The sequence below is a fragment of the Callorhinus ursinus genome, unplaced genomic scaffold, assembly GCF_003265705.2.
Source record: "Callorhinus ursinus isolate GAN/ISIS: 27379988/994484 unplaced genomic scaffold, GSC_fseal_2.0 scaffold28, whole genome shotgun sequence".
NCBI lineage: Eukaryota > Metazoa > Chordata > Mammalia > Carnivora > Otariidae > Callorhinus > Callorhinus ursinus.
The window spans coordinates 15556578-15582732 of record NW_027397090.1 but is presented as its reverse complement, the minus strand read 5'-3'; the positions used below and the strand labels follow the sequence as shown (position 1 = coordinate 15582732).

General features: G+C 39.6%; 1 protein-coding gene across 6 annotated transcripts in view; it reads right to left on the bottom strand.

The window, feature by feature from the left end:
• The window catches only part of CD274 (CD274 molecule), a 65415-nt gene that overhangs the window by 23704 nt on the left and 15556 nt on the right, over positions 1–26155 (bottom strand). For 5 of the 6 annotated variants that reach the window (XM_025891580.2, XM_073878165.1, XM_073878163.1 and 2 more), the window contains 2 exons: positions 24723–24782; positions 21006–23665 (listed from right to left, as the gene is read on the bottom strand). In XM_025891580.2, coding sequence (XP_025747365.2) covers positions 23643–23665; positions 24723–24782 — 83 coding nt within the window. In that variant the 3' untranslated portion in view covers positions 21006–23642. Of the gene's footprint in view, positions 1–21005; positions 23666–24722; positions 24783–26155 lie in introns of those variants that run through there. The other variant, XR_012374057.1, reaches the window with a different exon arrangement.

The following is a 26155-nucleotide window of genomic DNA, read 5'->3' as shown; positions in this document are numbered from 1 at the left end:
CTGGACTAATGTCCTTCACCCTTAAGATCTTTAGAAGACGCAGTGCTTGGATGAAGTGGCGGGGGTGGGGGGGGGGACATCTGAACTCAACCTCAGATAAAGGAAGTAAGAAGTTCTCACATTGACTCTTGGTTTCAACTCAGTTAAAAAAGAAAAGAAAGCGAAGTGATGATTCATCTTTTCAAAGGCAGTCAGAGATAGGAGAAGACAGCTGACTCATGTTTTGAGGAGACTCTGACCCAGACCAGTTTTTCCCAAACCTGGCTGCACATCAGAATCCCCTGGGGAACTTTAAAAGCCTAGAGGTGCCTAGGCACCACCGTAGACCTCCTGATTGAAAATCTCCATGGTTGGGGTGCAGAAATAGGCATTTTGGCGGAAACTTTGATCAAGTGATTTTGATGTCACCAGCATATCCTAACCGATGGCTCAGGAATAGAGAATCCCACGGTTTGATTCCTCTGGTCACCGCCATCCTTGTGAAGGGAAGTAAGGAAAAGGGAGGAAAGGAAGGTGAGAACCCCAAAAACAGTGGTTATTGCAACATGTGCCTTATATCTGCCTCTGCTTCTTGGATTTTCTCTTGTAAGACGAGCTGATTTCATGATCCTCAGTTTACCCATGGGGGGAATATGCAAGCACGCTGATATGAGGTACTCTCCTAAGATGCCAGAGCTAGTGGCATGTGGGGATTTAGAAACCATAGTAATTGGTCAGAGGAGGGAGGCACTATGTGGAACATAGACAGAAAGCAGACACTGTGTAGAAAGTTAGAGCAGTGGACATAGAGGGCAGAAAAGTCGGATCGGGTTCCACTCACACTGGCTGTGTAACTTGACTGCTCTGAGTGGTGGTGGGAAAATGCCTGATCCAATAGAAGGAATTTTGTAAATGGTATTTTCTAACTTATATAGAAAATTATTACATAGTAAATTATAATTTCTTAAATTAGGTTGAAGTGGCATGTTAAAAATTAGTGACTTCTTTACTTAATGATCATTTCTACTCTGAACATGGTGCCAGATGAGGGAGAAAACAGGAAACCAAAAGAAATTAATATGCAAGCATTGCTCTCCCTGACTATTACTCTGAAATCATAAGGCCACGTGGCTATAATTTCCAGTGTTTCACTCTAAGAAGGGTGTTTATTAATTAAATGATGTTATGTTCCTGGCACTGCGGATGCACAAGACATTGTCTCTGCCTTGAGGAGCCCACATCCAGTGGGGAGAATGACAAATGAACAGATTTATTGTAGAGGGTGGTAAATGCAGGCACAGAAACACCCCACTATCTTCTAGCCTGCCTTGACAACTTGCCCACTGAGGGACACTGGGGTCTGTCTCTCATCCTGAGATGGGATGTTGGTGGTGACAGTGGGGGGCAGTGTAAGTGCCACAACAGAAATAGCTACTAGGTCCATATGTGGCATAGAGGGGACTCAGTCATTTTAAGTTGGGAGGTCCAAGAAGTCTTGTTTTACAAAAGAGGAAACTGAAGCCGACAGGAGTTAAGCGAACAGGTGGCGGCGGGGAGGCGGAAGAGCGTTCAGCACGACAGGGGAAGAGAGGACAGAGTCCTACGCCTAGCACTGCTCGCTCCTTCTCGGATCTCCGCGCCTTCTGCTCCTCACTGCAGATAGAGGGCAGGTGAACTGGGCACAGAACAGCACAGGGGTCATGATCAGAGACCTCTGTCCAACTCTTTCATCTTGTGCCAGCCGTGGGGGCTTGAACAAATGACTTTCTCTCTTGGTGCCTGTTTCATTATCTGTAAAATAGGGATAAACCTAAAATGTCGAATGTTATATAGATTAAATGGTTTGAGACATGGAGAGTGCTTAGAACAGGGCCTGTTGGCACATAGTAAGTGCTCAATAAATGTTATTTATTCTTATGCTATTACCTGATTGGCGTGGTCAACCCGAGATCATATTTGCAAAAATATGATTAAAACCTAGCTCATTTCCCCCTCAGAATTAAAATATAGAAAGCTTTGTTTTTTAATTGCAAAATGACACATTGTATCATTATAAAATATACTTTAAATAAAAAAAGAGTAAAGATTACCCAAATACCTATACCTGATATAATTGCTAATATTTTGGTGAACATAATTTTCTATAGCTCTCTGGACAGGAATATAGGAATGTAATTTTAGTACATGTCATTATTTTAGGATGCTGTTCATTGAACTGCTTTTATCAAAGATAAAAGATATTGTGAGCATCTTTCCATGTCAGTGATTATAGATCCCATGATTTTTTGTAAAGACTGATGAGTATTTCATTGTATGGTACATCACTATTTAAGCCATCATTATTGATGGCCACTTAGGTTAATTCCATTATTGTTGATACTACAAAACAAAGGTGCCATAAATGACCCTACCCAGTGAGCTCTGGGCCCTTGTCTGATTATTTCCTTGGGAAAACTTGCTATAATGGGTGTCTGGATCAAAGGGTATATACCTGAAGACACATGTCCCGCTAGAGTAACACATATTGTGGAAAAACAGACTGGCTAATCACCTGGCTTAATGGCACTTACAAAGCCACCAACTTGTGGTTTTTGCAGCAACTCGGGACCTAGTTGTGGGAGGGCAAGTGGGCCAGTGGTCAGTCTGTAGGAGGGCAAACATTTGGAGGCAGTCCCTTCCCACAAGTTTCAAACATGTTCCTATGCCAGCAGGTAATTTTTCAGACCTGAGAAAGAATTCAGTGGGAGAATTTACTGATCTTGTTGGGCCACCAGGGGTATGCAATTTCTTTGAATATCTGGCTTTTCCAGGAAATCAGATAGGGAAGTTCATTTGGTTGAAAACGTCACTTAACTTTTGAGGAACCTTCTGAGGGCATAATGTCCAAGGGTATTTTGCTCCAATCATGTTTGGGGAAGATTTTTCCTAGCCTCAAGCTTTCCTCATCACCTGGCCAATAATCTCGAGCATTTTCCTTAGCAAATAAAGCTGAGATGTGCTGCAAGAAAAATGCGTGGTGGCATGAGACTCAGCACCTTCTACTGCCCCGAGAGTCATAAAAGATGAGTCGAGTGTGGAAAGGACATGGACACAGGCTGGACCACATCTAGACTTGGCCAGTTCAGACTAGCTCTTCCTACAGGTGGAGGAAGGTGAAGAAACACCTGGCCCTTCACCCTAAACCAGAGGCCAGCCACACATTTCACTCCAGCCTCCTTTCCTGACCACCTCGGATCCTGTTCTCGGGTAGGACGTTCCATCATACCAGCTTGGTGTAGGAGAGGCGTGATCAGGAGGAATGAATGGAACGAGCAGTCTATTCCTACTTGTAGTAATTCCTAGCTGGAGAGGAAAGCAGTAATATAGGCTAACATTCACAGAGGTCTAAATGTTGCCAAGGCAGTTCCAAGTGCTTTATGTATATGAACCCAATTAACTCTCACAACAACCCTAGAAGGTAGGCACGCTCATTGGTCTCATTTTATAAATAGGGAAGCCGAGGCACTTAGAGGGTAGACCATTTGCTGGAGGTCATATATTGAGTAAATGGGAGAACTGAGTTTGAACTCCCGTAGTCTAGCTCCAAGTTCTCTTATTTACTATTGCTCCTCTTCATGTTTGTAATAATGGGCATCTATCTTCAACGAGACAGTCCCAAAATAATCAGAATATATATGTACACAGATATATGAGGGATAACCTTAGAGAAGCCAATGGGAGTTCTTCAGCCTGTTAGTCAAAGTGAGATCTCTCTCTTTTTTTTAAGATTTATTTATTTATTGGAGAGAGGGAAAGAGAGAGCGCGCGAAAGCATGAGCAAGGGGAGGGGCAGAGGCAGAGGGAGAAGCAGACTCCCTGCTGAGCAGGGAGCCCACCGTGGGGCTCAATCCCAAGACTCCGGGATCAGGACCTGAGCTGCAGACGTTTAACCGACTGAGCGACCCAGGTGTCCCAAAGTGAGACCTCTTAAGAGTATCAAACCTGACAAATGAAAGAGGATTGAATGGAGCCCCTCCTGGCCTGGGGTTATAGAGGAGAAGAACAACACCTTTAGGGGCAGAACAATGGGGATTCTAGTGGCCGGATCTGACAGTGACGTGCTTTGCATTAAAAGTAGGAGGTACGTGGGCATCTTGGCTTCTACTCTTTGTCAGCTCTGGTTCCTTTACTCTTCCCCTCCTGTTTCCTTGGTGGCTTCTTCATAGGCTGCAGCTACTTTATATCCAATAGACATATAGGCATTATTGATCTCTTTCCCATGCAAACACTCTGATATGTGTGTTTCCATGTCTATATACATCTATCTCTGTATATATGCATCCATATTTCATGCACACAAATATATATATAACTACAAATTGTTAATTTTCTAAAAATGTTAGTAAGTAATCAAATTTAACAAACATTTTATTCCATATATGGTATGTCTAAGGTCATTAAATTATGACCTCACTGCTCAATAAAACAGGAAGATAGTTGAGTCAAATGAGGTATCCAAGGCTGTCAAAGGCCCAGCCAGAGGCCTGAGCTATGACATGATACTAAGAATGAAGAAACAGAGATTCTGGGGTAAGTGACCAAACAGAGTGGACAGAGTTAGCAAGCGTGTGTGGTGCATTGGCTGGGAAGGAAGGAAACTGGACTGGCTGGGAGGGCTGGCCTGAAAAGGGGGAGCAGTACATTTCCATTATGGATACAGCAGCCAAGATATTCACTCCCTGTCCGTACCCCCACTGGGCAGTCAATGCCTCTTTTCTCCAGCAGATTTAAGGATAATCATGGAACTTCAACTTGCCACAAGCTCACTTGCAAAAGACATTTGCTATGTCTTTTCAATAAATGTCTGTGTGCTCATGTGTGTATGACATTATTAATTTCCAGTAAGTTCTTGAAGTTCAAACCAGAGCACTCTCATAACCATCCTGATTTTGAGGAAGAAGTCTCCTGCCATACTTCCCTCTCTCCATGTTTACCCCTTGGTTCCACAATTGTAACTCCTCTCTTTGCAGGCACCAAACTGCAGGCTTCCCTGTCACAGAATTCCCCAGTATCTCTCTTTCATTTAATCTAGGAGAAATGTCAAAGAGAAACTCCTTTCTGATCTCCATGACCTACATTTACAAATTGTTCTTAGTAGCAGTTCGGGTTTTCTGGATCCACTTTCTCTAAAAGTTCCAGCTGTCTTCCCAACTTAATTATCTTATTTACAAAAGTTCCAGCTCTCTTCCCAACTTAATTATCTTATTTACCCAGAAACACCAAACCTCTTGAGAAACAATATTTATTCTTTCTAAGCAATATAATGAATCACCTTTGGAACAAAGAGGCATCGCTATCCTAGGATTCTAAGACTATATAGAATATCCAAAAAGGATTTAAGTGTCTCTAACATATAACACAAGAGCACAAGTGAAAAGTGAGCCAAGAAAGGGGAGGGAAATAAGAATAAAGCCAAACCATAGAGTCTCCTCTTCTCCCTGGGCACAAGCCAGAAATGCATGATCTCTGTCAGAATATGTGGGCTTGCTGTGGTTGAGCTACCATCTGCTTTTCTCCAGACTTACGACATCCATCGCCTGACTGTTCTCCCTGCTTCCATACCCCTTCAATGCTTCTTCTACACTGCAGCAAAAGTGATCTCACAACACAAGCAGGATCGTTTATCTCCTGAAAATCTTTGACAACCTCCCATTACATTTAGAATGGAAACCAAATTCTTTACCATGCACTCAAAGTCCCGTACGGCTCGCATTTCAACGTCACGCCTTTCTCCCTACCTCACTTGCTACTCTCCTGTCTCTCTGGACTGCTTTCTATCCCCTGATCACGTCAAGCTCAGTCCCAGTTCGAAGCTTTTGTACAAATTGTACCTCCTGCTGGAAGCATACCAGCTTTGGTGCAGCACAGTTTAAATGTCACCTTCTCAGAGAAGTTCCTGCCCTACTCACTGTGTTCAAAATCAGTTCCTGATTCTTTAATTTTACCTTGGTCTCTTAGTTATTGGTGGTGTTGCACTTATGTGGTCATGTATTTGTTTATTATATATTTCCACCTCCAGACCCTCATCTAGAGTGAGTTCCTTGAGGTAGAACATGTCTGTTCTGTTCTCTCTTACATCTTCAGTATCTAGCTCAAAGCTTGACATGTAGTAAATACTCAGTAAATATCCGTTGAATGGAAAAATAAAATTGGCTCTAAGCTTTCCAAGCTAACACTGGATAGTTAAACAATAACATTTCCAAGGTTGGGTAGTAAAACAAAACAACTTCTCACTTGAGGAAACACATCTATTTTGGTACTGAAATCAAAGGGACGTTTTTCCTTGTATTCCTTAGAAAGCACACTGTGTAATGAAGTGAAGAACGTCCTCATCCATATTTTTAAGACTACACTCAATGACCAGTTTCAAAAAGTTGCTTTGTTAAAATAACGTCAATAGAGGCCAATGACATTATAGCTATTTAAATTCAATGTACTCTTCTGGCTGGGATACCAATACCAATATGGTTTTGTCTAGGTGGTCACTGTAGCCAACACTGATAGCTCTCCCTCCAAATTCATATACTGCTCTTTTTCCAGCTAGACTATCTGTCCCAGCCTCCCTTGCAACTGGGTTTGATCATGTGACAGAATTCTAACCAATGGAATGAGAGAGGAAATTATGTGCACTGTTTCCATACTTGGCTCATAAAAACCTTCCGTCGAGCTCCTCTACGCTTTTCTAGCCTCATAAGCTGTAAGGAGACCCCCCCCAAGGTAACTTTGGAAACCACATACTGAATATAACAGAACCATTATCCATCTGAGTCCTTGAATGACTACACAGAGCAGACTGCCTACCTAGGTGGATACTGACTCTGTCCATTTGTTTTTAGAAATTTTACATACCTAGGGACAGAACATATATATTCTTCCACCAACTCATATCAGTACTTACAATGTGCTTGAGGGTTGTTTTTTTTTTAACATAATAACTCATGTAATTTTCCTAACAGCTCTCTTAAGTGAGATATTATCACTGCCTCCATTATACACATGAAGAAACAAAGAAGTAACTTACCCAAGATCAAATAAATAGGAAGACCCAAAGCCAGAATTCAAGCCCAAACAGCCTAACTTTAGAGTCCCTGTTCTCAATCACTCTACTATCCTATTTTCTCTCTCTTTCTTTTCTTTTCTTTTTTCTTTCTTTCCTTTCCTTTCTTTCTGGAGTGAGGGACAGAGAGAGAGAAAATCTCAAGCAGGCTCCATGCCCAGCGTGAAGCCTGACACAGGACTCAATCCTGAGATCATGACCTGAGCCAAAATCAAGAGTCAGACACTTAACCAACTGAGTCACACAGGCACTCCATCCTATTTTCTAATAGAGTTTTATTACATTCTTCACTGATATAGGTGCAAACTAACTAAATAAACAAGCCAAACTTTAGTCTTTTCTGACATGTTTGTGATTCCTATGACTATTGGAAATACTTTAGCCCTTGGCATGGATTATTGTGGGTCACTAAAGCAGTCTCTCAACCAGTGTTTGATACATGTAGGTCTAACAGTGTAATCCTGGGATTACATCCTTTTGTTTCTTCAGTTTTTTCCAGGGATATGGAGGCAGTGTACTCCTGGGATAAGATTGTATGGGTTGGTCTAGGGGGGGCGGGGCGGGGGTGATGATGGAGTAGAAAAGCACCAGGAGTCTGTCTCACCACCTGGACAATAATTACATTGGAAGAATCTGTCTGATACAGCTATTTTGGAACTCTGGAGTCTATCTGAAGGCTTGCAACTTCCAGGGGAAGGCATGGTAAACTGCAGTTAATTTTGATACATTTTAGCTCATAGCACAATAGCAGCTGCCCATCTCCCTCCCCGAGTCCTGTGGCAGGAAGCTAGCTATGGACATGCCCCTGGAGTAGCTCACACACAGCTTGTGGGAGCCAGCACAGGCAAAAAAGACCCTGTCCTCCCAACATTGAGGCTCTGTGCTCTGATCGCTGATGGCTGCATCTGACCACAGGGGTGCAGACCAAGAGGCAGTAGCCACTGCTGTACCTCTCCTTGCTGCAACCCCTCCACCTCCAGCTGAAGTGACTTCCAGGGGACTTAAAGGGTCAGCGCCCTTCTTCTTACCCCTCTCCCACATTTTTTCTCTTTTTTCCCTCTGGGGAGCCAGACATTAAAGACAAGGACATTTATAACAAAGGCACATATGAAAAAAATGTAAAAGTGACTGTATATGGCCAGGGAAAGGAACAGGTTCAGGAAAGACCTGAAAAGACCTTACGTTTACACCTTAGTATGATCCTTGGTAAGAGACAGCCTACAACAATAACAACAACAACAACAACAACAAAACAATAAACAAAAACCATAACAAAATAGCAAACCCATTATTAGATTCAGATGTCTTGTTTTCTACAACAGTAACAAAAAATAAGGCATAGAAAGAAACGGGAAAGAATGGTGCAAAGGAAAAAATAAAAGGACAGAAACCATCCATGAAAAAGACCTGATGGCAGATGTACTAGACAAGGACTCTAAAACAACTCTTAAAGGTGCTCAAATAACCAAAGGATGATATGGAGGGAGTAAAAAAAATGATGTATGAACAAAATGGAAAGATTGTAAGAAGACAGAAAACCTAAGAAGAAACCAAAAAGAAATTCTGGAGCTGAAAAGTACAATACCCGAAATGAAAAATTCACAAGAGGGATTCAAAGGCAGATCTGAATGGACAGAAGAAAGAATTCGTGAACTTGAAGATAAGACAATGAAAATAATCAAATCTGAGGAACAGAAAGAAAAGACACAGAAGAAAGGTAAACAGAGCCAAAGGGACGTGTGAGACACCAACAAATGAGCCAGCACCTGCATCATGTGAGTTCCAGAATGAGAAGAGACAGAGAAAGGGGCAGAGAATATTTGAAGCAATAATGGCTGAAAACTTACCAAATTTGATTAAAGACATGAATATAAACGTCGAAGAAGCTCAATGAACTTTAAGTTCTGAACTTCACTAAGACACATTATAATCAAACTTTTGAAAGACAAACAGAAACTTGAAAGCAACAAGAGAGAAGCAACTCATCACATACAAATGATCCTCAATAAAATAATCAGCAGATTTCTCATCAGAAACTTTGGAGGCCAAAAGGCAGTGAGCTGATAGTTATTACCACTAGACTTGCTCTGCAAGAAATGCTCAAGGGAGTCCTGCAGGGTGAAATGAAACAACAATAGACAGTAACTCAAAGCCATATAAAGAAATAAAAATCCCAATAAAGATAAATGCACAGGCAATTATAAAAGCTAGTTTTATGGTAACAACATTTTGTAATTCCACTTTTTGTTTTCTAAATGATTTAAGAAATTAATGTGCTAAAAAGAATTATTACTTTATGTTATGTAAAAGGTGTAATTTTGTGATTTCAATAATCAAAATGGATAGGGAGAAAGCTGTAAAGAATCAGAATTTTTGTATGTTATTGAAGTTAAGGGGGCATAAATCCAAATTAGAATGTTGTAACTTTAGAATGTTAAATGTAATCCCATGGTAATCACAAAGAAAATAGCTTTAGAATATACACCCCCCCAAAAAAAAAAAGTGAGAGAGAGAAAGAGATTAAACATCCCCCTACAAAAAAAAAAAAAAAAAAAAATCAACTAAACACGAAAGAAGACAGTAATGCAGTAAATGAGGGACAAGACAGCTATAAGGCATATAGGAAATAGAAACATAACAAAACTGAGTCCCATCTTTTCCATAATTACTTTAAATTTAAATGGATTAAACTCTCCAATCAAAAGACAAAGATCAACAGGATGGGTAAAAACACATGATCCAACTATATGCTGTCTATAAGACACTTTAGCTCCAAAGGTACAAATAGATGGAAAGTAAAAGTTTGGAAAATTTATTCCACACAAATAGTAACCCAAAGAAAGCAGGGATATCTATACTGATATCAGACAAAACTAACTTTAAAACCAAAAAGTTTATAAGAGACAAAGAAGGATATTATCTATTAATAAAAAATTTAATATAGCAAGAAGTAATTTACAAACCTAATTACAGACCATCAAAATATATGAAGCAACAACTGACAGAATTGAAGGGAGAAATTGTTCTATAATAATAGCTGGACACTTCAATATCCCAATCTCAACAATGGATAGAATAAACAAACAGAAGATAAGTAGGTAAAAGAGGACTTAGACAACATAACAAATCAACTAGATCTATCAGACATATACAGAACACTGTACCCCACAACAGCAGATTACACATTCTTCTCAAATGCACATGGGACATTTTCCAGGTTAAGTATATGATATGACAGGTATAATTGTATGATAAGTTGTCATACAAATTATCTTCTCTGACTACCATGGATGAAGTTATAAGAGAAATAAAACTGGAAAACTCACAAATTTCTAAAAACTAAACAACACCCTCTTAAACAACCGAAGGTTCAAAGAAGAAATCATAAGGAGAATTAGAAAATACTTAGGAAGAGATGAAACAAACAAACGACAACAAACCAAAATTTGTGAGTGCAGTGAGAACAGTCCTAAGGGGAAACTTATAGCTATAAACACGTCAAAATACCAGAAAGAGCTCCAATCAACGACCCAACTGTATATAACTTAAGGAACTAGAAAAAGAGGAGCAAATTAAACCCAAAGCTAGCAGAAGGAAGGAAATAATAAAGATTAGAGCAGAGATAAAAAAAAAATAGAGAATACAAAGCCAGTAGAAAAAAAATAAATGAGGGGCACCTGGGTGGCTCAGTGGGTTAAGCGTCTGTCTTCGGCTCAGGTCATGGTCCCAGGGTCCTGGGATTGAGCCCTGCATCGGGGGGCTCTTCTGATTCAGAGCCCCGAAGCAGGGAGCCTGCTTCTCCCTCTCCCTCTACCTACTACTCCACCTTCTTGTGCTTTCTCTCTCTGTCAAATCAATAAACAAAAAATCTTAAGAAAAAAAATAAGTGAAACCAAAATTTGTTTCTTTGAAAGGATCAACAAAATTGACAAACCTCTAGGTAGATGAACTAAGAAAAAAAAAAGAGAAGATTTGAATTACTAAAATCAGAAATCAGAGTGGAGACATTACTACTAATTCTACAGAAACAAAAGGGATTATAAAGGGGTACTGTGAACGACTGTATGCCAACAAGTTGGATAACATCCATGAAATGGATAAATTCCTAGAAACAAAACCTACCAAAACTAAACCATGAAAAGATAGAAAATCTGAATAGAACTGTAACTAGTAAGGAGATTCAAACTGTAATCAAAAATCTCCCAACAGGGGCACCTGGATAGCTCAGGCGGTTAAGCGTCTGCCTTTGGCTCAGGTCATGATCCCGGGGTCCTGTGATTGAGTCCCGTGTCAGGCTCCCTGCTCAGTGGGGAGTCTGCTCTTCCCTCTCCTTCTGCCACACCTCTTGCTTGCACACCCGTGCGCACTCTCTCTCTCTCAAATAAATAACAAAATAAAATCTTAAAAAAAAAATCTCCCAACAAAGAAAAGTCCTGGACCTGACGGCTTCACCGGTGATTTCTCCTAAACATTTAAAATAAAACTAATACCAATCTTTCCCAGATACACAAATAGCCAATGAGCACATGAAAAAATGCTCAACATCACTAATCATAAGGGAAATGCAAATCAAAACCATAACAAGATACTACCTCATACCCTAGAATGGCTACTGCCAAAAAACCAGGAAAATAACGTGTTGGTGAGCATGTGTAGAAATTGAAACCCTTGCACATTGTTAGTGGGAATGTAAAATATATAGCCACTGTGGGAAAAAAATGTGGCAATTCCTCAAGAAATTAAACATGGGACTACCATATGATCCAGCAATTCTACTTTTGAATATATATGCAGAAAATAATTGAAAACAGTGTCTCAGATATTTGTATATCCATGTTCATGACAGCATTATTAACAATAGCTAAAACTTGCAAGCAACCGTAGGTGCCAATGGACAGATAAGCAAAATACAATGTATGCATTGAATGTAATAGTATTCAACCTTAAAAAGAAAAGAAATTCTGCCATATGTTACAACCTGGATGAACCTTAAAGACATTATGCTAAGTGAAATAAGCCAGTCACCAAAAGACAAATACCTTGTGATTCCATGTAAATGAAATATTTTAGAGTAATCAAAATCATAGATACAGAAAGTAGATTAGTGGTTGCCAGGGGCAAGGTGAGGTGGGGAATAGGGAGTTATTATTTCAGGAGTGTAAACTGTCAATTTTTAAGATGAAAAGAGCTCTATGGAGATGCTGGTGATGATTGCACAACATGAATATACCTGTACACTTAAAAATGGTTAAGATGGTAAATTTTATGTTCTGTATATTTTACCACAATTTTTAAAAAAAGCAATAGCATCAAGGAAAAAAAAAAGGTTGCATGAGTTAGGGTGTGTATATGCCAGTGAGGGTAGAAGGAAGAGCTTGAGCTGATGACTTGCCCAGATATTATCTGCATGGTAGAGAAATAAACCCATTTATTTGTCTTAGTATACCAAATCCATGTACCACAGCTTGGAAAAGATTTGAAATACAACCCTACTGGATCTTTTGATCTTTAGATCAGTATCATGATCTAATTGAATTAATACATTTATAAAAAGTCTTGCTGCGAGAGTAAATTTGGATGATGTATCAGATAAGAAGCCCAGACCCTGCTAGATACCCTGTGTGTGCGGCACTGCCTCAAACCAAACCCTTCTCCTCTTTATGGCTCTGATGGGGTGTTGCTTATATCTGTTTAAGGCCCAGAGGAGTAAGGGGTTTCTTAAAAGGAAGAGATTATCAAAGTGTGACCTGGGGGCTGAATCTGGTGTGCTCTTTGTTTTTGTAAGTAAAGTTTTATTAGAACACAGCCACATTCATTTGTTTACGTATTATGTACGGCTGCTTTTGCACTAAAATAAGCCGAGTTGAGTACTTGGCAACAGAGATCACTACTTGCAACAGAGATCGTGTGCCCCACAAAACCCAAAATATTTACTACTTGTCCCTTTACAGAAAATTTAAAAATGCCCACCCCTGTTATAAGGGAGTAGGGAGAAGGAAGGATATAGGGAAAGGCTGGAGGCTCTTTATGGGGCTCTTCAATGGGGAGGCCAAGGTGTTCAGACTTTATCCTTCACTCAGTGAGGAGCCACCAAAAGAGTACTAGGAAAAGTGCTAGGATGACAGAAATATCTTGAAGGAGAATTATAGTGGCTTTCTTCTAAATGTTGAGAAAATGGGGGCTAAAAACAAAAGCCAGGGAGCATGATTAGGAGGAAGCTGCCGTTACTCAAACTGAAGTGGTTAGGGTCTGGAGCAGACACTGTTGGTGGTCTGCCATCATTCAAACCCCCAACTTCCATGGTGGCAAGGCCCTGACTTTGCTAAGGTATCTATCCTCATGTAACCCAGAGAAAGATGATCTCATCCCTGATTCCTGGGTAAATGTTTGCCAACAACTGGTTTCGGGGTGGGCATGTGACCGGGGTGTGGAACTATGCCACAGCTAGTCTTGATATACGCTCGGGTATAGAGTCAACCACCCAGTACAGTGGGGCCAAGAGAACTGCAGAGAACAGAGGCAGAGCCATTCTACCTGTCTATTTCTTGTTATTTAAGATAATGATCTTCCTGTTGCTTCAGCCAATATGAACATCCTGATGTAAAGGCCAAGAGAGTAGAGTAACAGTGAGTTCCCAAAACAAGTAGTTGGAACAAGAGATCTGTGAAAGGGAATTAGATCAATATGGAAGCTCAGTTATGGGGAAAAGGGAGGAGTAAATGTGGTCCTGATATTTTAGTTCTGGTGACTGGGAATTTAAAATGTTTTAACAGAAATGGGGAAATGATGGGCATGGCTCGCTGTCTTTGTTTTAGTCATGTTATTGCCCCATGAGGCCAAATGACATCCCAACAGGGAATTTGCTTTGCATATTGCTACATGACTCTACTCCAAACATGAGTATATGAGATAAAGTTTATTTGATCCTACAATATTGTAGCTGTGAGCAAACATTCTATGAATGTAGTTATGTGCAATATTTATCTTTTATTATAGATGTTTAAGCTATATAGAAAGGATGTATCATTTTATAGTGATAGATTGGAATAAAATCACTTCCTTGTAGAATTCAAAAACCCATTTTTTTCAGGGCGAGAGAGCAAAATATTTTTCTAAAATTAGAGTGCATTGAATTTATAGTAGAAAAAAATTCATTTAAGTATACATAGATAAGTGTAACTTAATTTCCTTATTTTTTAAAAATATATTAAATCCTATCTTTATCTGCTTTTAAAATAATGCACAAGGAAGAGAAGATACCCAATAAAAAAGTAAGTGGTGAGTATGCCTTTATGCTTATAAAGAGACAAACACATTCAGAGAGAAAGAGACAATAAAGATTTGGGGTGAAAGTGGGAAGGGAAAACAGTAGGAGAAAGAGACGCAGAGTCTTTTCATTACGTAAATTCCCCCCGGAAGGGAGCCTCGGAGCCTGCCCCCGCATGGCTCGGGCTGCAGATGAGAAGATGAGGAATCACCGCCCCGTGTTGTCCTAGTCCCAAGAGGCAAATTTCAAACTCATTAATACTGCTTTAACAAAATTTTCTAGACCAAAAAAACAAAAACAAAAACAAAAACAAAACAAACGAGTTGATCGACGTAACAGAAGAGTCCAGGAATAGATAAATACATACATACGTAGAGATACAGTCAACTGGTTTATGATAAAAAATGATACTACAATATAGTGAGGGAAATCTTTTCAATAACTGGTTTAGGGACAACTGATTATCCCTATGACTTTAAAAAAAAATGTACTTTGACCCCCTACCTCACATGGTAAGGAAACAAATTAATTCCAGAAGGACTGCAGATCTAAATGTGGAAAAATAAGTCAGTATTTTAGAAGAAAATATGGAAAGAGGTCTGCGTGACCTTGGAGCAAGCAAAGTTTGCTTAAATGGGACCCACAAAAAAATAAAGGGAAAAACTGGTAAATAGGACTATGTAAAATTAAGAGCTTTTTGTTCATCAAAAGACCCCATTAAGAGAAAACACAAACAGCACACAGTGTGAGAATATATCTGGACTTATATGTAGAATCTGATAAGAATTCCTACAAATCAATGATGGACAACCTAATAAAAAGCGAACAAAACACTTAAAAAGACACTTCATGAGTTTATTGCCACATGGCTGATAAACATATGGAAAGGAGCGCAACTCCATTAGCCACCAGGACAATGTTAATTGAAACCATAATTTGATACGTCTACAGATCCACCAGAATGTGGAGCAACTGGAGTTCCCATACACTGATCTGGGAATGCAAATTGGTACATTTTCCAACATTTCCACACCATGCCCCAGAAATTCTCTTGTATGTATGTATATATGACTGATTCAGCAATGGAACTTAAGAAGTATGTACTGAACAGAAATAAGTTCAAGGATTCATCAAAGACATATCCTAGAATATCTATAGCAACACTAGTCAGATTAGCCCCCGTTGCCTGGAAAAACAAAAACATGCAAACAAACGTCAGACTGCTTCTGGAATTGTCCCACCCTGGTAGGTATCAGTATACTATGTTGCTCCAATAGTATTAAGCTTTGCAACCTCTTCATTAACATGACTCAATAAATTATTCAGGTGTAGCATAGTACAGAGTTCAAACGAGCATGGGCTCCAAAGCCAAAGTGTGTTTGAATCCTGCAGCCAGAGCTTACTAGACACAAGATTTTGGTCAAGTTATCTAAACCTTTTTCGTTCCTCCATTTCTTCAACCATCAAGAAGAGGTGATAACAGTACTTTCCCCATAGAGTTTTTTAGGAGGACTAATTGAATCAATACACACAAAGCACGGGGAATATTGCCCAAGATGCAGTAAATATTTTTAAAAATCTTAGTACTATTTATTAAATCTCTTTCATATGTCCTAGTGCCCTGATATGGCACTAGAACCGATGAAACCACAAAAATACCACCTTTGGGTTAGGATCAACGAGGCACCGCAATACATGAAATAACTCTGCAAAGCTTTGATAAAATATGACTTCATAGAGTATAAGGGTTGAGTTCAGGCTGCTTTAATTATTTTCTGGTGCTTCAGTGACTTTTCTGACACTGTTATTTGTATCTTTTGTTTTGTTTTGGGAGGAGGAAGAGCTATGCTCATAACTTAGGTTAGTATTTTCAGTCCTTGTGTTTTTGAGGACAGCGTGGGTCTTGGGGTCTTCTCTGCATTCTCCATAAAGTCTAGCAGATACAGTAGGCACTGAATGAATGTTCGTTGAAATAAAGAGGACAAGTTCTCACAGTATGCTCAGTTCTGTTTAGTGAGAAACCAACCACAGGGTCATTGTTTTGCTATCTTTTGTTTTAAAATTGACTGAAGAATAGACAGAAATATTTGACTTGATGTGTAAAAAGAGGAATTGCTCTCCACTAGAGAACAGTCTGTTCTGAAATTACCGAGGTGTGAAGCATCTTTCTTTAAAAACAAATCAAAACACAGCTATCCCAATAAACATCTTCTAAATTGTCCCTAAATAAGTTACTTTATCCTATGTAAATAATTTCTGTTTTATGGTAGCTCAGCATTTACTGACATGAGAAGCCCAGATGAATCAAAAAGGGATCAATGCTAGAATTTTAAATGTGCAAATTGAAATTCTAGTTAATTTTAACATAATGAAAAATTCCAAAATTATTAAGATGACCAACTCAGACCTTCAACCCAACACAACTTTAATTCAGTTATTTTACTTTGTAGAAGGAAAAATTAAACATTTCAACTTTAAATTTCTTAATTAAAAAATAAAATTTTTAATAGTAAATACAAAATTAATCTTGATTTTTTTATTTTTAAAAGATTTTATTTATTTGAGAGAGAGCATGGGGGAAGGGGCAGAGGGAGAGGGAGAAGCAGACTCCCCGCTGAACAGGGAGCCCTAGGGGTTCAATCCCAGGACAGATGCTTAACCGACTGAGCCACCCAGGTGTCCTGGAAAATTAATTTTGTTTTAAAAAATGGTTTTAAAGTCATCCATAACAATACCAGTCTGGTTAGATTCACAGCTCTTGGACCTTAATTTAATAAATCATCTCTTGGCATTGATACTACCAATACACAAACTGATTTCACCTTGCCTTCTACTAAGCACGTTAGAGATAAGAGTCTCATTTAGACCTCTCTCCATTTTACCCAAGGAAACAAGCTCACTGAAGTTAAGCTACATACCCAAAGTCACAGAGTTAATAAGACTGGAACTTGGGTCTGACTCCAGGTCTCTAAAGCAACCGCTCACTCTGCCCAAATATGTGTACATTTCTCAGCACAGCTAGATTTTTTTTTTTTTTTTTACCTTCCATAGTCACCCAGAATGAAGCAACTTTTAGAACAGTGGTGGGTACAAACAGGGTTTGTTGTTTTTATCCTTATTTTTCAGTTTTCTCCTGGATGCCTGAATCATTTGAATCCAGTTTTAAAGTCCCTGAGCCTCTTCAATGTCCTAGAAGGAGACCATTTTGTTTGATGTCATGTATGTTAGCATTTGTAACTTATTCCAACCTTGCTCAGTGAACTGGTTGACAGATAGAGGCTACTGTCAGTCATTTGTTGTTGCTGACAGCAGTTTTTTTCATTATTCAGGCTTGACGTGGCTTTTTAACTCTCACAGCCAAAAAAGTTCTTCTAATCAGTTTCACTTATGTAAATTTTGTTGTCTATTGAGTAACTTCTCCGTGATCTTGCCTTTTTTCTTCTTTTTTTTCGTTTTTCACAACTGCAGAGCATTGAGGTGAAAACAGCTTTTGTGTCTTGTCAAAGACGGGCTGCTGATCTTCAGGCAGATAGCCAAAGCTTCCCATGGAGACGCCAAGATGCCGAAAGGGGAAGCCTAGGTTTGGGGGATTCTGATAGTCACCAATAACCCCAAAAATGCTGGCCAAACTTCTACCTTGCAGTTATGCAAAAACTTCACTTGGGTTAAAACTCGTTCTCAGCCTGGATACATGTTAGGATCATTCTAGCAAGTTTCCCCAAGGTCCAAATGTTTTCATTATTTCATATCTACGGAAGCATATTTTGTATCTATGGCACCATAAACAAGAGTTGATTTGGTCTCTTCATTTTTTATAATAGTATCATTTATTATCATGTGAATCCAAATCCACAGTGCATAAATCAGAGTCTATAAATAAACTGATCATGCTTCCCCATAGTTGAGGCTATACTGGGAGTGAAACCAGTAAAAAATAGGGAAAAGGTAAATGAAAGAAAATAATTCAGTCCAGTTGAGTTCAAGTCCACATTAAAAATCCAGGGGTGGTTGAATTTAGTTGTTTAAACTCCCTCACCTCTGATGTTTATATTTGGTCTTATACATTAATGAGTTATCATTTCTTTACAAGCAGTTGAAAGTTCCTGGAAGGCAAATAATTGTGCTCAGACTTTAAAAACTGTAATTTATTTGGAATAGGTAACATGTTCACAGGATTCAAAAGTCAAAAGGTCCTACCAATAAAAGTCTCCTACTAGGAACCCAATATGCCACTCCAAAAGCAACCAGTCTAAATAGCTTCTTGTGTGGGTACCTGGGTGGCTCAGTCAGTTAAGTGTCAGCCTTCGGGCCAGGTCATGATCTCAGGGTCCTGGGACTGAGTCCCACATTGAGCTCCCTGCTCAGTAGAGAGTCTGCTTCTCCCTCTGCCCCTCCCCACTGCTCGTGCTCTCTGTCAAATAAATAAATAAAATCTCAAAAAAAACCCATCATCTTATGCATCCTTTCAGATACACATTTTTTGCATGTACAAGCAAATGTGTATCTACATTTTTTCCCTTTCAAGAATGCAAAATTTATATCTGGAAGGATATAATATACTATATATATATATAATATACAAATTAAGTATACATTTTATACATACGAAGTACCTAGCGAGCAAAGTGTCCATAGTTTAAACGTTGTATACATTATTGATATAATGTGCAAAGTGAACATACTGCACTCTCCTATACCTTCTTTTTTAATTTAACAATAAATGTATCTCAGAGATCTGTTTCATATCAGTACTGAAGGAAGTTCCTTATCTGTTTATGTAGCTGTCTAATATAGTATTCTCTTGTTTGGATTCTGCCACCCCATTCATTTAACCAGTTCCCTACTGATGGACATTTGGGTTATTTCCAGTGTTTTGCTATTATAAACAAAGCTGCAATGAAAATCCTTACACATATGTCCTTTTTCACATGTGAGACTATAACTGTAGGGTAAATTTCTGTAAGTGGAATTCCTGGATCATGTATAGTTTTGATAGATATCGTCAAATTATTCTTTTCAGAGGTTGCACCAATTTACATTTTCACTAAAATGTAAGGGATCACAGATTTTCTTCTATCATTACATTTACCCCGTAATAAATATAAATAAATGATTTTTTTAAAAGATTTTATTCATTTATTTGACAGAGAGAGACACAGCAAGAGAGGGAACACAAGCAGGGGGAGTGGGAGAGGAGAAGCAGGCTCCCCGCTGAGCAGGGAGCCCGATGCGGGGCTCGCTCCCAGGACCCCGGGATCATGACCCGGGCCGAAGGCAGACGCTTAACGACTGAGCCACCCAGGCGCCCCAATAAATATGATTTCAAAAGCTGCTCTCCACATGCTATGGTCTCAATGTTTGTGTCCCCCTGCCCCAAATTCACATCCTGAAATCCTAACCCCCAAAGATGATGGTATTAAGATGATAGGGCCTTTGGAAGGTTCTTATATTACGAGGGTGAAGCTCTCATGAATGGGATTAGTGTTCCTATGAAAGAGACCCCACAGAGATCCCTTGCCCTTTCGCCATGGGAGGACACAGCTCGGAGGTGCCAGTTACAAACCAGGAGGAGGATCCTGACCAGAATACAACCATGGTGGCACCTTGATCTTGGACTTCCCAGTCCCCGGAAAGGTCAGAAATAAATTTGTTGTTTATAAGCCACCTGCTCTGTGGTAGTTTGTTATAGCAGCCTGCATGGACTAAAAACACACACCATCAGAGGTAGGTGTCTTCTCCATTCCCCCAGGTCCACGCTGAATCTGGCCTCATTGGTGAGTCTCCTAGCACCTGGGATTTCCTCCTTCCCCTACTTTATAACATTTGCTGTCCTCTCTTCTCACTGTCCTGAGACATTTTCCTTAAACTCTCATATTCCCTAGCACTTGAATTATTACTTAATTCTTCTTGAATATATGTAGCATGTCTTCAGTTAGGCAGTATCTTTTCTACAAAGATACTGATACTCTTTCTTTAAAAACATCTAGAATCCAACATATATTCTTAGGAAGAGTCATCATCACCTTTTGAGTGTCTGATTCAGAGACATGATCACAAGTCTCTTTAAAGTGAGCTTGATGACTCAGCAATTAAGAGTCCTACACTTCCTTGAATGGTAAATGTTGTCATGTTTGTCTTAAAACCACACGTCTTTGTATGGTCCCACCCGAGACCAGGCTTTAATGCTCTCCTTGACTTCATGCTAGACATCTTACTTCCTTTTCAGAATGTGAAGACTGGAATACATCCAGCTTGATAGGCATCGGCTTGCATATCCACGCTTACCGACCCAAGAACAGTCCTCTCTGAGAGGAAAGCCCCTTTGTTGCCTCAGAGCTGTCTTGGGGACCACTCCTTCTCTCTTACCCTCCCTCCTTCAGATCTCCGATTTGTACAACACAATTTCGACTCTTTTCTTGGTATTGTCTTAAAAGAAGCTACAGAGTAAGAGGGGAAGGAAAGTTTTCAATACATTCTTTGGGAAGAAAATACTTTTTTCGGGATTTTTCAACGCACAGAACTAAGAGTAAGTTGCATAAACAGCAACCATGAAGTAAAGAACTAGGAAGGTAGCTGCAGATATTCCCAGTAACTTTTTCCACTGGGACATTAAACTGGGTGTGGTTTTATAAAGCCTAGAAAACAAGACAGTGGACATGCTGGTGCACCAAGGAACAAAATAAATAAGAATATTTTATTAAATTAATGCAGGTGTAAACAATGACAATTAAAATGCAGAACAAAATATCCTCTCTGCATGTCCTTTAGAGTGAAACACAAGACAAGGAGATAAAGTGCCTTACAAATCCAACACCGTAAGAGGGCATTGACATTTAGGAATGGAGTGAATAGACTGTATTCCCGCTCAGCCAGAATGCTCCTTATACGTCACACAAACAAGGGATGCCGTACAGACGAACATGTGTGAAAAGACAACAGAAAGACTTCTGTTGGAGATTCTGTTTCTTCAGCCTTGACATGCGGCAAAACAAAGGTTTTCTTTGTCGATAATCCAGGTAAACGGCCAAGAGAGCAGGAATACGCTGGGAGGCATGGGAACCTCAAAGCCTTTGAAATGCAACACCTTAGATCTATGTAGTGATGAGAACTGGTCTGACTAAGGGGTTCAGGCACAGCTCATGGCCTTTTCTAGCAGAGGCGAGAGTCAAGGTACATTACTGGAATTTCCAAAAAAACAAAAACAAAAAACCCATCCCTGTCTTTTTGCAACTGCAATATCAAAGCCTAGTTCTTTTACTCAAGAGAAAACAGGTAGGAAAAAACACAAGTTCCAGACATGATTCTGTCATGCAGAATTAGTAATAAAGTCAACCTTTAGGACTAGGCTGAGCCAGTGTACCCTGGAGAACCCAACGGTCTCGCTTTGGGAAATGCAAAATAAACCAAATCCAAACTCAGTCATAGAGCAGTAAGTCAACAAATGCTCGTTGTCCAAGCATCGATGAAGTACATATTTAGCATGTACTAAGTCTTATAAAAGATACTAACAGGCTATGGAAATGCTGATCTAGAAATAAGGCACAGTGCCTGGCCCCTGGGAACTTTACATTTGTTCCAATGGTCCGGTAAGAAATAATACATTAAATAAAAATAGCAAAGTGCACAGCAGGCGAATAGTGTATTACCACTTATGTGAATAAAAAATATACTTTATATATCTACATATATTCATAGACTATCTTTAGAAGACTACAAGAACAAAAGACAAGAGTGGCTGCTTCTGGGAAGGAAATCCGATGGCTAGGAGGATGGAATGGGGACTTTTTAATGTCTCCTCTTGGACCTTCTGAATTTTGAATCATGGAAAGCTTTGAATTCAAACTTTAGCAGCACTTAAATAAAAAAAGAGAGAACTGCTGAACAATACCAACACCATACACATAAGCATCAGATTGCATGGCAAAGGCAAATAAATCAGACACAAATATAATGATAGAAAAGGAACTCAAGAGTTATCTTCCACAATTTTTAAAAATACTGACTTACCCTCATAAACTAAAATCACTTTGATTAAAATGTATTTTCACCTTCCAGGGAACACACTGCCGGGCTGTCCAGGGCATGCCCTCCTTTTGGCAGCCTTTCTAGACTCTCCTGTTCACGTCGTCATTCTCCTCCAACACCTTATGCTATGACACTGCACTGAACTGTAATAATGAATTTCCTTATCAATCTCCCCATGATACTATGAGCTCCTGGAAGAGAGGTTCTTTGTCTTGCTCAATCACTGCCTGGCACACTGACATGGGTGCTTCCTACATGTTTTCTGAATGAATTTCTTAAAGCAAAACACAGCTCTAGACTTTATTCTAAAAGGACTGTGGGTGACAGCTGTGGAAATCTGAGGTCTGCTACTTACTGACTCAGGCAAGTTACTTTAGCTCTCTGCTCCCTCAGCTGTGAAATGGGTTTGAAAAGAGTGCTTACCACAACACAGCTATCCTAGGCATTAAATGAGATTCTGTGTGTAGGATACCACATCGTTGTTAACACGGATACTTAAAATGGAACAGATACTGCAGTAACATATCTTACCGTAGGGTCTGAGAATAAGATTATTCAAGGCAAAGAAAGTACTGGTGGGTTAAACAAGGTAATATCCTATACAAACCACGGGCCTGTTCTCTATGCTTCCTATGTCCTGGTGGCTGTGGAGGGTACCAAGGACCTTATAAGTACCTTATAAGTACTACACATTTTATTGAACATGCACAATTCACTAAGCAGTAAGTTTAGTTTTGTGACAAAATTTTAACTTCTTCTACAATATATCTTCCAAAGAAATCATGCACAACCACACTCACGTGACAAGACTCCAAAGACTCAAAATAAATAGAAATAACATACTTAAATACTGTTGCAACACTGGGACTCTCAGTCATACAGACGACAAACAGCGACGTTGAGTGAAGGCAAAGGGCACTTCTGCAGGAACTGACCATTACATCAGGGAATCTCAACTTGTTTTCCTAGGATGAGCGATGGACAATTTGTGTGGGGGCTCATCTTTCAGAAGCAGCCCTCCTCTGTCCCGGAGGCGCCCATGGGTCTCCCAGTCATTCTGAAGTACCAAGGTCTCCTTGCAGGCTACCCGCTCTGCTCCTTCTTGCTTTGTTCTCTTCTCTCCCAGCTTCCACTGCCGAGTGATTGGATCTGGTCAGTCCTACAGCATCTGCAGCTTGCCTGGCCCACTGCACTGCTCTGGTCATGTGTAGCTCTGCCAAACTCAGACCACAGGCTGAGAATCCCTGCTTTAAGATCAGCAGTTTCAATGCTGGTTTATGTCTCTTCAAATTGTATATCTGGAGAATGATAATGACAAACATAACTCATATTTGCTAGATGACAGAGTATATTTGCAATGAGAGAGACGCAGATTATATTTAGGTCAAATTATCTTTATGTAATAAAGTGTAACCAACCATCTGGTTTGCCCGGGTTTGTTCTGGTTTTAAAACCGAAAGTCCCATGTTCTGAAAAACCCCTTAATTATGGGCAAATCAAGAGAGATGGTTGGTCACCCTAGGATACTCCAAACAACATTCACTATTTAGTTTTATAAAACAGTTGAATGGAATTGACCACATAACGAAACCTGCCTGAGCTCATCCAAACTACTTAGATTACTTTAAATTAGGGCTTGTTGTGAAGTTTGGTTTCTAACTGCATTAAAAAGAATTAGAAATCTTAATATAACTTTCTTCTTAGTTCAGTCAGGTGGGTAAAGTCTTTCTCACCTCTTATAAAGGAACACATTTTTGGTGAAATGAATTTAAGTGGTAAGTTAAGAGTAAAGTTCTATAGTCAGGCTAGTGGGCTCCAAAGCCTGATTTCTCTCAGGTATGAGTCCTTGGGCAATTTGATATATATTTTCTTGACTCTCTGGTTTTTTTCTACTGTAAGATGGGAAATATCCTAGTATTTATCTCTTTGATTTTGTTGGGGGGAGATTAAACGAGGCACTGCATATGAAGCAGTTAACATAGTGCCTGCTACTCAAGTTTTATCTCTCTCTCTCTCTCTCTCTATCTACGTTACTCACCCACATGTCAACTTAGTCCCCTTTTGCAGGGAGCTGTTAGGATGCAGAGCTATAAATCTAGCAGAGAGAAGATGTTTCCTCCCCCATCCCCAAAGATGCTCACGACTCTACACTCCAGGGCCATCTCTAAATCTCCTTGGACTATGGGGAGAGTTCTTATATTAGAATTGTGAGGCAAAGAGGGGTCAGTAGCTCCAAGAGCCAGCATTCTTTCAAAGTGAGGAGAGATTATGGTTGATAGCTTTCTCCTTTTTATTACTTTAACTTTTTTTTCTTTTTAAAACTTTCAACTTCCTAACCCCTGCTAATATTCTTACCATTTTGTTTCTTTGAGATCCTATCTCGGATGCCACATTTTTCCACATCCATCATTTTCCCTTGAGAAAAAAAAAGTCATTTTTATTCCCATGTAACACAACTCTACATCCCACGTAGTGACTCAAGTTTGAATTCCAAGTTCCTATGAAACATTTTTAATCCCCTAGGAAATCTGGTAGACTTCTGAATTTATTCCATGGGTTCCAACCCCTGAGGTCAATTCAACAATTTAGGGCATATGCTTTTGCTCCTAGATTTTATTTTTTATTTATTTTTTTTAGTAATCTCTACACCCAACGTAGGGCTCAAAGTCACGACCCCAAGATCAAGAGTCGCATGGTCTTCTGACTGAGCCAACCAGGTGCCCCACTCCTAGATTTTCTTTAGGAATATACACTTTTAATTCTCCATCCTTCCCTCAAAGATAGACCACACACTGAGGCACTTTATTATACATTCCTAATGATGACTAATTACTTTTCATGGGGAAATATTCAAAATGCAAGTTGGCAAGAGTTACTTCCTTGGACAAATCAACTCCATCTCAGGATCATCATTATCATTGGACCTTGAGCTTTGTATTCTGGCTAATTGTCTCAGTTCTGTTAAATACCTATTCTTTAGAAATAGCTGACCTCTACTCAATTACACCACTTTCCGAGATCCACCCATCCTTTTAAGGGGCTGTGGGGAATTTTTCAACCACCATTGGAATTCCCTTCCATCTTCCACTTCCCTATTTGACCTCAGATAACTCTACACACAGATCATCACTGGATCCCCTGCTATACTCTCAAAGTACTGGGGGAAATGTCTACTTTGAATCATCTTAAAAGGGGAGGAAATTATTTGAATAGATGCATTTTCCTGTGTTTTAATTGTTCCCATGGGCAAATAGAGAAATAAACACATGGAAATTACTTTGAAAACTATTTAGCACCCTCAGCCAGAAATCTTGTAAAATACTCTATGGTAAAACCATCACCGCTCTACAGAAAAAAACTATTTTTATTCCTTAGGGTGCCCAGAAACCAGCTCAATATAACAGTGCAACTAATGCAAGACTCAAATTCAACTGAAGCTGACAGGCATTTTAGCTTTTTGTCCCTTACTCTAAGTCTGTGGTTATTTGCATGATGGAAAGAAACTGTACGGAGCTTGGTCTTCTTCACCCTCTGTACATACCCATTCTCCCACCTCTCACCCCCCAACACATGATCTTCACCCAGCAATCCTGCTGGGCTTTGCTGTCATTGCTATTGAATAGTGGAATGTCTTTGTGCCACCTTGCAAAGGCAAATCAGGTTTCCCTGCAGCTATGATCCAACTGTCACCCCCTTGGAAATGCTCCTACAAGTGTTCACTGCCACCTTCCAATATAAGCTATGCTGCGGGACAATGAAACGAACACGACTGGAGTAAGAGATGAGAC